Source organism: Accipiter gentilis, chromosome 30, assembly GCF_929443795.1.
Source record: "Accipiter gentilis chromosome 30, bAccGen1.1, whole genome shotgun sequence".
In the NCBI taxonomy this organism is placed as follows: Eukaryota; Metazoa; Chordata; class Aves; order Accipitriformes; family Accipitridae; genus Astur; species Astur gentilis.
This window is the reverse complement of record NC_064909.1, coordinates 16,242,540-16,255,399: the sequence shown is the minus strand read 5'-3', so window position 1 is coordinate 16,255,399 and position 12,860 is coordinate 16,242,540. Positions and strand designations below refer to the sequence as shown.

Genomic DNA, 12,860 nt, shown 5'->3' with positions numbered 1-12,860 from the left:
CAACCAGTTTAGTTTCTGGAGCTTAATGGTACTGCAAGTGCTTCTAATCCCACAAGTTATTTGGTAGATTCAGATACAAGCAAGCAGGGCCTGCCAGTTACTAACCCAGTCACCCTCCTGGGAGATTCAGAGAATTTCAAGAGTTGGTAGAAAGTGAGATTTACTAAAAAGCCTTGCTCTTGTCTCTGAAAGAAACTTCTTTTCAAAACATCAAAAGCCTGTTCCTCTGATCTGTCTCCAAGGATTTGTAATTTCAAGCCATTTCCACAAGCTAGAAAGGCAAGGTGAAGTATATGGGGAAACAGAAAATGAGTCCAAACAGATAAAGAGCACAGTTGTGCTGACAGCCATAACAAACTGTCCAAATCAAAGCAGACACCAAAATGCTGTCTAAAACATATATGTACACAAATCTATCTGAACAGCTGGTATCTGTACCTCTGGAGTCATAACTTTCAGAAAAGGGTTTCAAATTCCCTGAAGTATGATTGCACCACCTGGAGCTCAAGGAATCATTAGAAAATCTGGGATTTTCTGCAAAATTCTGAACTGGGAGTCAGTACTGAAGAACCAAAGCATTCAAGGACGTCGAGATCTGGGACTGCAGTTTGGACCCCTATCTAATCCAACCAGCCAAGCCCAAGCAGTACCAATACAGCAGAGAATACATACCCTGAAATGAAAAATCCCAGCATAATCAACCTGGAATCCTTGGTCCTTTGGTAAAACATTTTCCAAAAATTGCTTCTGCAGTGTCAGGGAGCCCAGGGCAGCCAGCATCCAGCAGTCACCTCAAGGGAGGGAAAAATCCAGTGCATTCAGTCAGTTACTCACTGTCGTGGACCATAACTAACTCTTTAGGTGAGTACACTTCAACATCTAAGAACCAGCTTGTTAAGAGAAACGAACATTATTCTGTCTCCCGTTCCTCCTGAAAAATGCTGAACCACTATGCAGTATTCACCAGCAATGAACTTTGGAAACCGTGATGCTACCCAGCCATCCTTTTCTACTTTCATGCTCCTCCTATCTTTTGTGGTCATGTTGAGACTTGCAGTCTAGAACATTCTTTAGAAAATCTTCAGACCTCTCAGTGGGGTGAGAAATATGAAGATAGTTCTTTCTATATCGGAGCAGAGCTGCTCCCAAAGACAAACATGGTTACGGGCCAGGAGAAAAAGATGGAACCTATACAGGGTGCAGACATGTGTCTGGGTAAGGATGAGAGAAGATGGAAAGAAATATCCACAGGGAAGAAAACACTGAGAGTCAGAGGAAGACATTAGGATGAAAAGAAAATTCAGTCCTACACATGTTGGAGCTGTGCCTACTTACCCCTGAACTGTGATCATTGTACTTGAAGCATCTGCCTGATCTCAGTTGGACCTCCCTTTCTATGCTTATCCTTATATATGTAGAGGGCAGGTGCCATACATAAGTAACAGGGATTAGAGCTGCTGCATTTGGGAATCCTGTTAAATAACTGCAATGAATTGTGTGTGACTTGTGTGAGTCTGGATTAACTTGCACTGATTATTCACGGCAGCTGCCGTAGTCCATGTCTTCCCACCAAGCACCCAGAACATAGCAAAGCAATCACAGGTTATTGCTTTGTGCCAATCTTTTCCAAAACAGGAATATGACCTTACCTATTTCTCCTTGCTTGATATCAAATCTGCTAACTCCATCTGTGATCAAATAAGGATTTCTCTGAAATTCCTGGAGGAAAGAAAATGCAAAGATCATTGTGAGTACCCAGCCTTTGCCAGCAGTGTGCTCCTGCCCCTTGAAGACCCTTGCTTCCCTACCTTTTCCACAGTTGAAAAGTGTTTCTCCTGAGCTCTCTGGTTTTGTTGGTGGCAGGCAACAAAACATTGGGAGCTACTCAGGCATCTCTTCTTTAGTCTGCTCTATTCCTAGGGATGGGGACTTGTGGCTGGGCGCTCACTGAGTTTTCATTTGGGTTTCTCTAATGCTACGAACACCTTTCAGAAAGGCCTCTGAGCCTGGCTGCAAAATCATGGAGTTTCCCGGGGGACAGTAGGGCAGAGACACAGAGGTTTCCAAGCAAAGAGGATCAGGGTCTGTACTTCAGCTCACCACTGGGTCTGGGTATGTTTTACTCTCTGAGCCTTTTGTGTTTCCATGCAGGACTAATACAGATCAGCCTGGGCTGCTTTTCATCACTCTAGTGAGGAAGCTATAGAAAGAGAGCTTAATCTCTCACTGCAAAATCCCATATGCCTGGCTGACTTATTTTTAATTCAGGAAGAATTTTTCTTGCATTCCTTGGGAGTCTTGCTTGGGCAGTGAAGAGGGAAACACTTCAGAGCTTGGATTTGCACACAGAAATGTGAACCATTCTCCCACCTTCATCAGCTATTGGTCTGGGATATCTGAGTGCTCAGGTAGGAATGGCCTGAGGAATCCCTGCGAGTAACCCTTGGCACACCCCAACTGGATAAGGCTCTGTTTTGAAAGAGCAATCAGCCTTAAATAGGAAAGTCACCATGCACCTAAGAAAATGAAGAGATAAAAGGGAGAAAAAACATCTGAGTAAGAAAAATAATACAGCAGCTCTTCCTTAAGCAGGCCCTGGCATTTCTTCTCCCCAATTGATTTGACATGCTGCACAAAAATGAGACCAGTGCACAATGCGACTCGTGACTCACACAGTTGTGTGAGCTCAGCATTAGCAAATGCTGTCAGTTCTCTGAAATGGCTTCACGGTGATCAAACCCCTCTAAGAAGTTTCCCTGTCAGTAGAAGACGCAACACAACGTTACTGCTCCAGGCTGGCAGACAGATCGTGCTCCCACAGCACTGCTGACACTGGGGAAAGCAGCCTGGGCAGGTATCTTCCTTGACAGATGCTTTCGCGCAGCCATCCACACCTATCGCAGGACTTCAGGGATTTGTGATAAGAGATTTACTCATAGTATGGGAGGAGGCCTAAGAAGTGGTGGTCACCACCACCAGCAGCAGTTGGTCATCGTACAGGGAAGCAGCAGCGATCAGCCCTTCTCCCTTCTCCTCTACATGTGTCCCAGCTTTATCTTCTCCCTGCCTCTATTTCCCTGACAGCAGTTTGCCTCCCCTCACCTGGGTGAATTCAAAACCTCCCACAAGCAGGAAAGAAAAATTTGCATGACAAGGCTTTGACCTTGGCTTATGCCTTTGTGTGTGTCTGACTTGCCAATAGTCATCCCAGAAAACTAACAGCATAAAGGAATGCCTATTTTATTCCCCCCACCCCCCACCCCCCGCTCCCCATTATTTCTGAGACTGTTGAAATCTTAGTTGCCCCAGGCAGGTTGTCTGGGCTCTGATGGACGTGCCACAGTGCCAAACTGCCATGGGAGTAACCACCATACAGAAACAAGAGTCTGAAACTAATGGGAAGGCGGCTGTGTCTCTTATGGGATTTCTGAGGAAGGGGCTGATGCTCTGCTCTGTGCTGGGATGATAAAGCTCTTAAGTGCACTGTGGATCCCGCTAGCCTGTTACAGAGACCAGCCCATTAGATGCCTCAGCAGATACCCTATTGCCCACCAACATGTTCAACTCCTCAGTAAGCAAACGGGGATGAGCTGAGTCATTAAGCAGGTTTCTTGCTAAGAGAAACCAGTAATTTTGTCTAAATTAACAGAAACTAAACTAAACTAACAGAAAAGACATGATCTGAAGTCAGCCCCAGCCAACATGCCTTGATTGTGCATACAGACAATTTTGTGGCTATCAGAGAGAACAAAAGCTGAAGTCAAACACTCTCACTATAATTCCCACCCACAACACACTAAGCTCTGCTTCCAGTGGGGTATACTCGCCACAGACTTAGGGGGCAATAACTGGAAAGCAACACAGAGCATGTGACTAGCCATGGAAAAGGGGCTGCTCAGCAGCTGTCCCTCTGCAGAAACCACACAACAAATAGAAGGTGAATTCCGATTGAGCTGACACCAGTGCCGCTGCCTGAAATGGCAGCAGTCCTCCTTGCTGTGTGCACTGCGGTCAGAAATAGCGGGGCAGGTTTTAATGTCAGGTTTGTGCTTTTGAGTGTAGCCACCTCTCTGTAGACTTGAGAAGAAGAGGCAGCATAGGCACACTTCAAAGGGATGCACTGCACAGAGCACAAGGCTTTTCAGAGCCTTGGGTGTGAGCCAAGGAAAGTCAGGGGACAAGCAGAAGCTGAAGCAAAGGTGGGAGGGGGCAGTGGCAAGGAATTGCAAGACCAGATACTCTGAAGAGCTCTGGAAGAGTGTGACCCCTGAAGTCAGTGGTGGAATGGCTGTTCCCTTGAAGGATGCTGTGTGCAGCCTGAACTAAGCACAGAGCTTAGAGAGGACATAATTGTGATGGGTGCAGTGCTTTGGAAATCTGGGCCATCTCAACTGGAAGGAAAAGAAGTCTCCAATTAGCTCCTATTCCTTCAAAGGCAAGAATACAGCAGTCATAAAACACCAGAAACTATCATCTATTATTGCAAAACACAGCTATGCACAGTTACCGCTACACAAAATGTGCAAGTCTCACTATACGCTAGTGCTCAAATTGCATGACAAATAGAGAAACCACAGATTTAACTGTAAGTCTGTCCAGCCTGTTTCACTGAGAAATTATGATGAGGCTTTGTGGCATTTTCCCTGAGACTTTTCAGCTTTAGCTGGAGGGGGAAAGAAGAGGGAGCATATGGAGGCACATGGTCTCTTCTCAGAGTATCTACGAGTCCAGCAGTGAAGGCAAGCATATGGGCTGCAAGTCAACCGCTCTGGCTGAACTCATCCCCCCAGGACAAAGCTATCATCACTTGCTCTCCCTGGCCTGCTGAAGACTTCATTATGTATTCAAAATAAAAGAGAAGTTCAAGGTCAAACCAGTTAATCCTCTAGAGAATGGTCTTACCACTGAAGTACTGCTTATCCAAAGGGCAAGATGGAGAATTAATTTGAGAGGTGGAAGGAAAGCACCCTGTACACGCATCTGACTCTGTTTCTTTTTATAATTGCTCAAAATTTTTAAGGAAGAACAAGTCCCCAGAAGAAGCTGGAGGTGAGTAGTGTAGATGCAGGCCATGTGCAGGCATATGCAAAGGACACAGTCAGACATTTCTGTGGAAAATTGGAAGCCTGAGGTGGGATTTCATAGGCAGCATAAGCCAGTCTGATTGCAGGCTGCTTCTCAGTACAGTGGTCTGGCCGTGGCCACTTTCCCACAGATTTCCCCACTGGCCCAGCATGATCCTGAGTGCAGGTACAAGGCCACTGAGGGCTAAGAGGCAGGAGATGACTCTTTGCAATGCTGGCTCCCAGTCAGTTCACCTTAACCCTAGAGTAAAATCCCAGCCTCACTCCTGTTCCTGCCACAGCACCACATCTTTCCCTTTGGCTGCACTTGCGTTGCTCTCCCCTGCTCCAGCTCCACCTTCCTGACACGTCCTGCCATCGTGAGCCACAGTGTTCCCTGTTTAACAGACACCAGTTAAGAAAAATAAAAAGGCTGCTATTGATTGAAAACCAAACTCTGTTCTCAGCTGGACAAATCTTAATTCAGCATCACTGCTGTGCCTTCCGAATTAAGAAGCAAACATGGTATTGCAGTTCCCTGGGCACTGCCTAGCCGTGCGCTGAGGACGGGTCAGGCACGCCACCGTCATACATCCCAAACTCACAGAAAGCCTCCACAGAATAGCTAACACAGAAATAAGGCAGTTGGAGTAACAAGGGAGGGCAGGACAAAGAGTAAGCTGTGCTGGGTCACACCAAAGGTCTGTCTGTTGCAACGACTTGTCTCCGACAGCTTGGAGAGGGAGAGGATAACCCAGCAAGCCGAAACTAACACTCCTCCGCATACATCGTCCCAATCTCCATCACTTGGGGGCTAAAGGATTTCCCAGGCTGGAGGCTCTATCCAGTTTTCTGCTTATTAGACCTCAAGGGAACTGGGAATCTGTTTCCTTCAACCTGCCTAATTTTTACTTTTTTTAAAAAACTCTCATTCTGCTTTTCTTTGACATTCTCTTGGATGGGAAAAACCAGGCTAATCTCAAGGGGTTTGCTTGCACCACCAGAACTCAGTTCCCTGCTTTACAGCAGAATAGCTCAATTCCTAATTGCCTGTTTTCAATATAAATGCCTTAGTTGCTTAAAAAACCCTGTTCTGCTCCAGCGTTCTCACAAAGGAGTGAGGTCCTCAGACTCCACACAGGGTGGGGAGCCCATAAACGTGAGAGCAAAGTCCTGTTGGAGGATGGACTCCAACAACCAGCAGGAACAGAAAACAGCTCAGATTTTACCTGCAACCTACTTGCTTTGTGTGGCTCAGTGCTAAAAACCAGTGACAATTACAAACAAATGAGGTAAATACAAAGGAGGTAAACAAGGGCGGTAGCCCTGTCTACCCCAAGCCTTTGAGAGGCAGTTTCCTTGGAGGTCTTGCAACCTCCCGCTTGGACCATACAACACAAGCTGAAGTTTTCAAAGTGCCACGCTATTACCCACTATTTCCCCGTGACCACCACAGCCATATAATCCTGCTAGCTGACTCCCCAGGCTAAGAAACAGGGAAGCAGGTGAGTCAGCAAACCATCATAGGAGCAGTGCTTTCCCCTTAACCCGGGATGTGGGCATACCCCCACAACAATCAGCCCTTTCCAAAAGCAACAGAGGCCAGAGATAGTATGCAAATAAACCCTCCTCATCTACAGCCTGTGCAGAAAGACAGATGTAATAAATGGTGACGCACTGCAGCTTCCTCGGCCCGGAGAGATGAACTCTGAAGTTGAGGTCAGATGCAATCAGCTGAGTAGGCAAGGGCTGAGACAATGGCAGCCTGGAAATGCTGCTCCCGTTCAATTACACTGATTGCATGCGCACACTCGAAAATAAGGTGAATTGATTTTGATTTTCATCAAGGAGAAATACTGAACAGGATCCAAGGGCCTTGTGGCCCCTGGGAAATACTGAAGCTGTGAACTTCGCCACGAACAGCTGGCGAGCAGCTTTGGCTCGTGCCAGAGAACAGCCCCACGGCGACAGACCTGCAGGTAGTGCAGGACAGCACTATCCCTCATCGCCACACATTTCCCATAACTTACTTTATTAAAACAGCTCATGTGACAATCCACATTTCTTTTTCCTGGGTTTTTTTTTTGGGGGGTGGTGTTGGTTTTTGGGGGTTTTTAGGTTTGTCTTCATTTTTCCCCTGTGCTGTTAGAGCTAAGTTTTTAGGTTAACTTCAAACTGTTGTCTGATTTCTTGCCTGAATAAAATCTGTCTTTTTCACCCCTCAAGCTACAGACAGGGCAAGGCTGATGCAGCAGGAACTCCAGCTCAGGTTATTTGTCTGGAAAGATCCTAATTTCAAAATCTTTTTTTTTAAAGGATTCATTTTGTTTTAGTCAGTTCTTGGGTCCAAAATTCCTTAACATTGATTTAATTCCTGGAAATCAAAAAAACCGCCAATAAACAAATAATCACCAAAACCAGTGCAGAATCATGACAGGCACTCTGTTGCTGAAAGAAGGTGACATTTGCTTTGGGAAGGGACAGAGGAAGAGAGGAAAAAATGCAAGCAAGCCCCTTTGCAAAATTACTGAATCAAATGATGAATCACTTTTCCCAGCAAACAAGCCTTGACTTAAACTCTATCATTTTCGCCAATGCTTTTTAGATACTAAGTGCAATAGCACGGTTCCCTGAGTCTCTGCTAAGGGAACAAGGCATTTCTCTCGCTCAAGTTTACATTAAAGCAGCCGCTTTCTGTGGCTTCTATGCAAGGACTTCTTTTAGACCCTACTCTTCCCTTCCCCTGACACCGGACACGAGGCAAATACCCAGGAGTCCATGCCCTGATGCTATGGACAGACTGTGAATATGCAGAGGAAACCCATGTCGGCTATTTCAGACAGTCCTTTCACCACGCACCCTCCTACTAGTCGCATTAGAGGCGCTCAGGGATTTCTCTCATGATGACACTCTGAGGTCCACTGGCCACCTTGCAGCTTTTCCCTCTCTTCTGGTTGCCTCACATGCACGTCATAGCCCATGTTAAACAGGGGATGGACCCTCCTAGGACAGGCTCTTGCGCAGCAATCCCTCACTCCGTAAGGTAGCCCCAGGGTCCCCAAGAGATGAAGGGTGAGCAGCTACAGGAACAGCAGTCTGTGACACTGAAGACATTCAGAAAAATTTTCAGTAACTTCACCCTCTGCCCATTTTAGCCTTTTTTTAAAGCATAAGCACTGAAGATCAGGGGCTATCCTTAACATTTATAACGGGGACCATATGAAGCACAATGGTGGGCTAACCCTGGTGCAGGGCCAAGGCACTGCTGCACACGTGGTAATCTCTCTCCCCTCACATATACCATGTTGCAAATATAACCAATGTTAGCAACAGTGAAGTTTCTTTTTGCATCTGTATAGTATCATGCATTATGATCAGAACAGAGTAAAATCTTTAGCCTGAACACTAATTGATGAAAAACACGTATTCAACAACAGCAATTCATTTCGTGACTTCCTCTGTTCCACTCAATTGCTTGTGTGAAGGAAAAGCACTAAACAAGGAAAGAATTTGTTCTGAACATTTTTTTAAAGGAGCATCTCAGTTTTTAAAATCTGCAATAACTCTTCAAGGAGAATTTCCCTTTGACTGTTCTTTAAAAAAGCCCAGCTACAGAAAATACCTTGTTCAGTCCAAAACAGAACTTCTCTTCCATTTCTCCAAAGTGTGGGTGAAGCAAAAGACCATTTCATTGAAGAGCTCCTGTTGTGTCTGGTACCTCCAAGCCCCACCTCTAGTAATGCTTGAAGTTCCACGTGCAAAATCTCTGTTACAAATTGCACCCATTTCAACGGACATAGACTAAGGGCCTGGGGATGAAAACACAGCCTGGAGCAGTCCCCATCTGATGGGAAACTGCAACTACTGCAGAGTTAGGGAAAGTGACATTTCAAATGTTGTCTTGGTGCTCCTGATCCAGCTGCTCCCTGAGGGATTCCCATATTAAATCAGCTCACTTAAGTCTAAATAAGTTGTTTCTGACTGTCACCACTGACTATTGCTGTCTGAAAATCAGGCTGTTTTCTCTCTACTTTATACATCACCCTCAGATATGAAGACCCCAAACTCTGAACACAATTGGCAATTCTGTTGACAATGTACAAGGTAAAATAGAAGCAGCACGTTGCTCAACTGCTTGGATCTGGAACAATGACAGCAGTTATAATTGCTATCTACCACTTAAATAACCAGATACTATATGACTCAGAAAATGGAGGCTAAGAGATTATTAGGACCAAGATGCCAAATCTTGTCATAGGTACATTTCCAGCCAAATTTTTTTTAATGTCAGAGGGAGCTAACAGTGGAGGCTAAGAAAAATATAGATATAGGTTAAATTGGCTATGGTCTGTCGGCAGGATGCAACTACACTCTCTGGGAGATGTATTCAGGTAGGAAAAAGTCTCCCTTGGGGAAATTATAGGTATCTCTGCCAAGTAGTTTAGGTAGCTTAAACACCTGGGATCATGTATCCTTAAGTTAGCATTGCAATGACCTAAGAACAAAGAATGAACATTTCTGCATGAGTGAAAGGTGCCCAACTGAAAAACTTCAGGAATGGGGCACTTTGACTCCTAAAACTGCAGCCTTCCCTCTTCTCCCTGGGGACCAACTCACAGAGGCAACTGGACGCAGCACTGGACTTTCAGGACATTTGAAATGCAAATACTATTTTATTTACTTCCTGACCCTTGGCTCAAAACATCTGCAGCTCTATAAATGAAAAGCAATGACTGCTTTAGCAACTTCTTCTGCCCCTGCTTTGCTCTGCCAGGAGACAGAGGCCACACTTTGATGTCACCGTGACACAGCATGGGTGTTATGGTGACGTTTGAGAACTTCTGGTTGGGGTCCCCAGGCAGTTGATGCCATTTCCCTTTATCTAGCATCTTCTTTAGCAGGATGAAGCCTGGCTAGTAGGGAAATGGCTACAGGTGGAAATTTTGGTCAAACTGAGAGAAAAAAAAAATTTAGAATGGAGCCTTCTTCAGCACTGGCATCCTAGGTTTCTGTTCCTGATGAGCCAGTTGAGTCAGCAGTCTCAACTTCTGTCGCTTGAGTACAACGTAGAAGATCAGCTAGTGATGCTGCCTTAACCTCTACAATAGAAGAAATGGCTTTTCAATGTTTGCGTCGTGAACCCTGGACCATAAGCATATGGTTTAATTTTTCAGAGGAAAGGTCTGGCAAAGCCAATGACTTTTCATCCCGCTCTTTCCTGAAAAAAACTGAAATTTTTTTGAAGCAATTAGTTTCAGTCAATTTGATGGGGTGATGCTGGAAACTGTGTAGTGATTGCTGACAAAATGGAAGCGCTGGGAAGGAGAGGACTTCTGCAAATTTTTGAAACTGATTCTGCAAATTTTTGAAACTGATTCTGCAAGAACTTTCATGGATTCAGCAAAATGGAAGGGGATTCTCCAACACCTGCCTCACCTGGCAAACTTCAAGCACTAGCAGCAGGTTCTGCTTTTGGCAAGGTACGTCAGTCCCTTTGCACATGAAATAACTCTCAGGATATTAGAGTAGGATAGATGTTCTTCCCACACTGTGGTGCCTCAAAATTGGTGGCATTTGGGTTTCTAAGTCTGTTTGTATACTTTTGAAATCCTACGCTTCTCTGCTGCTCCCAAATGGCAAAAACACCAGGGTGGTTAGTACTTAACAGAACTGTATCATAACATTTTATTCCAGTTTATTAATCTTTAAAATGCCCCTGAGAGTCCTTTCTAATATCCATGTTTGTCTTTTGTAAGTCTAATGCTTAGTTATCATATATTTGTCTTTCTCAGTCTGGAAATGGTGGCAACTAACTCATCTCCTTTGCATTTTTTAGTTGCTATTCTACTATAACCCCTGTTTCAAGAGAGATTATCCCCACCTGCTACAAACCTGTAAGCAGAGTGCTGGTGTAAAAAACACAGCACCAGCTGCATTCTCACTGGACCCGGATTTGAAGAAAGGCTGCCTGAGAAGCCCAGATGTTCAGCCAGCAGTACGAGCTGCTTCTGCAGAGAATGATCCCTTCGTAGCAGCTCCACAGAGGACACCCAGACATCTGCACCCAGCCCACCTACCAAATCATGTGATAAAGCATCGACCCAGATTGGAAGTGCCTGTACCTCTGCATACACAATTATTTGGATGCTTTCAGGCCCTGCTGCAGCAGTGGGTAGTGAAAAGTTGAAGCCTCAGGCTCTATCCCTATCACCACAACACTGCACCCACCGCCCTGTTGGTGTCCAGGCTGCAGCTTCTCTGCTCCATGTGATACCTCACCACATCACAGTCCTTTTACACCAGGGCTGGGGCTTCCCACCTTTCCATTTGGGCATCCCTATTCAGCAGCTATGCAGGCTCCCTGGGCTAGCCTGCTTCCCTTCTGGGACCCATGGCTTTCAACGTCCATGCTGGCAGCAGCCGCTGCCGTTGCTATGCCAAGGCCACCACACTGCCAAGCTCCAGCATACCCTCACTGCCCTGCTTGCATCTGCTGTCCAAATAAATCTTTTCTAGTTGTCTTGTCCTGTTTGTACAGTGTCACAGTTACTGTCTCTACACTCCGCGGTGTTGCCTGCAGGGAGATGAACTGGTTTGCTCCAGCCCAGGGAAGCCAAAGGCCCCAGGCACTTAGTGGTACCCTCAGCAAAACCCAGCAAAAGGGCAGCACGTGGCTAATCCAGTAGCTGCACCAGCAGCAAATGGTACACAGTGCTATTCAGCACAGTCGGACCATGGAAAGATTACCTAAATTAGGTCCTAGGATAAAAGAGCTGAGTATGTGATTCCACCTCCCAATTTAAACATCCATATACCAGATGATGACAACTGCCTATTAAACTGCAACTGGGAATCAGCAGACAAACGTATTTCATGTAATGCCTTGTCCCAATTACTTTAAAATAGGTATTGCTGAGTCAGTAGCTTAGATTACAGAAATCGGAGATCTTTAATAGAATTTGGCAGCTTTTCAGGTTTGCACAAAGACCTCTAGAAGCAGATCAAAGTGGGAACACTAGTTCTAGTCAGGTTCACAGGTGGAAACAAACTTCCTACAAAAATGTACCCAGTGAAATCATTGATGTTATAGAGGTTATCTCCCCTCCACACATCCCACAGCAAGGATCCCTCCTTACAGTGTTGCGCTCCCAGTGTTCCCCTTGGGGTCTACTTCCCTGCTTAGCACAGATTGCCTTCCCCAAGGTGAAGGCCTTTAGCCCCTGGCCATCCGCACTCCCATTCAGCAGCAGGACTACAAAACACCCCGGCTGGAGTAACTCACAGTTGGCCTCTTCCATTGTATTTGCCACAGTTTATCCGCTGGGAGCAGGTTGGGACCAATGGAACTGACGTGAGCGGGGAAGGTGGCATCCTCAAAAAGCAGTCCTTGGCTCAGGCACAAGGCTCGCAGCTGGTTGAAGTCCTGGTTATTAAAATTCTTCAGGTTCTGGAGGCTTCCTCTTGCCCCTGTTGTTTGCCAGCCCTTCTCCAACATCAGAGCAGAGCTGGGGGCGAGCATTGTGTCCCTTTCCTGTCAAGGAGAGACACGGACTGCCATTAGTTTCTCAATCCGAAGTGGTGCCTTAGGAGCGTGTGGGAAAGCAAACACCTCTCCCCTGCCCCAAGAGGACTGTGGAGCAGCAGCTTGCAAAGCTGAGGGCAGTCACAGTGACAAAATCCTTATTAGCTGGAAATGCCTGGGGAAAGGGTAGTCGTCAAATCCCAACTGGTTTATCTTAAACCAGTGCTGTCACTGCTACAGATTCAATTTTGAGTCTTCCCTGAGGACAGAGAGCA

At 45.9% G+C, this 12,860-nt stretch overlaps 1 protein-coding gene across 1 annotated transcript in view; it reads right to left on the bottom strand.

Annotated features, from left to right (window-relative positions):
* LOC126052814 (calpain-13-like) overlaps positions 1-12,860 on the bottom strand; it is a 50,550-nt gene that overhangs the window by 30,731 nt on the left and 6,959 nt on the right. The window contains exons 2-4 of the mRNA XM_049834014.1: positions 12,346-12,594; positions 1,650-1,719; positions 673-791 (exon numbers count right to left, since the gene is read on the bottom strand). Of these exons, the coding sequence (XP_049689971.1) occupies positions 673-791; positions 1,650-1,719; positions 12,346-12,594 (438 nt within the window). The remainder of the gene's footprint in view (positions 1-672; positions 792-1,649; positions 1,720-12,345; positions 12,595-12,860) is intronic.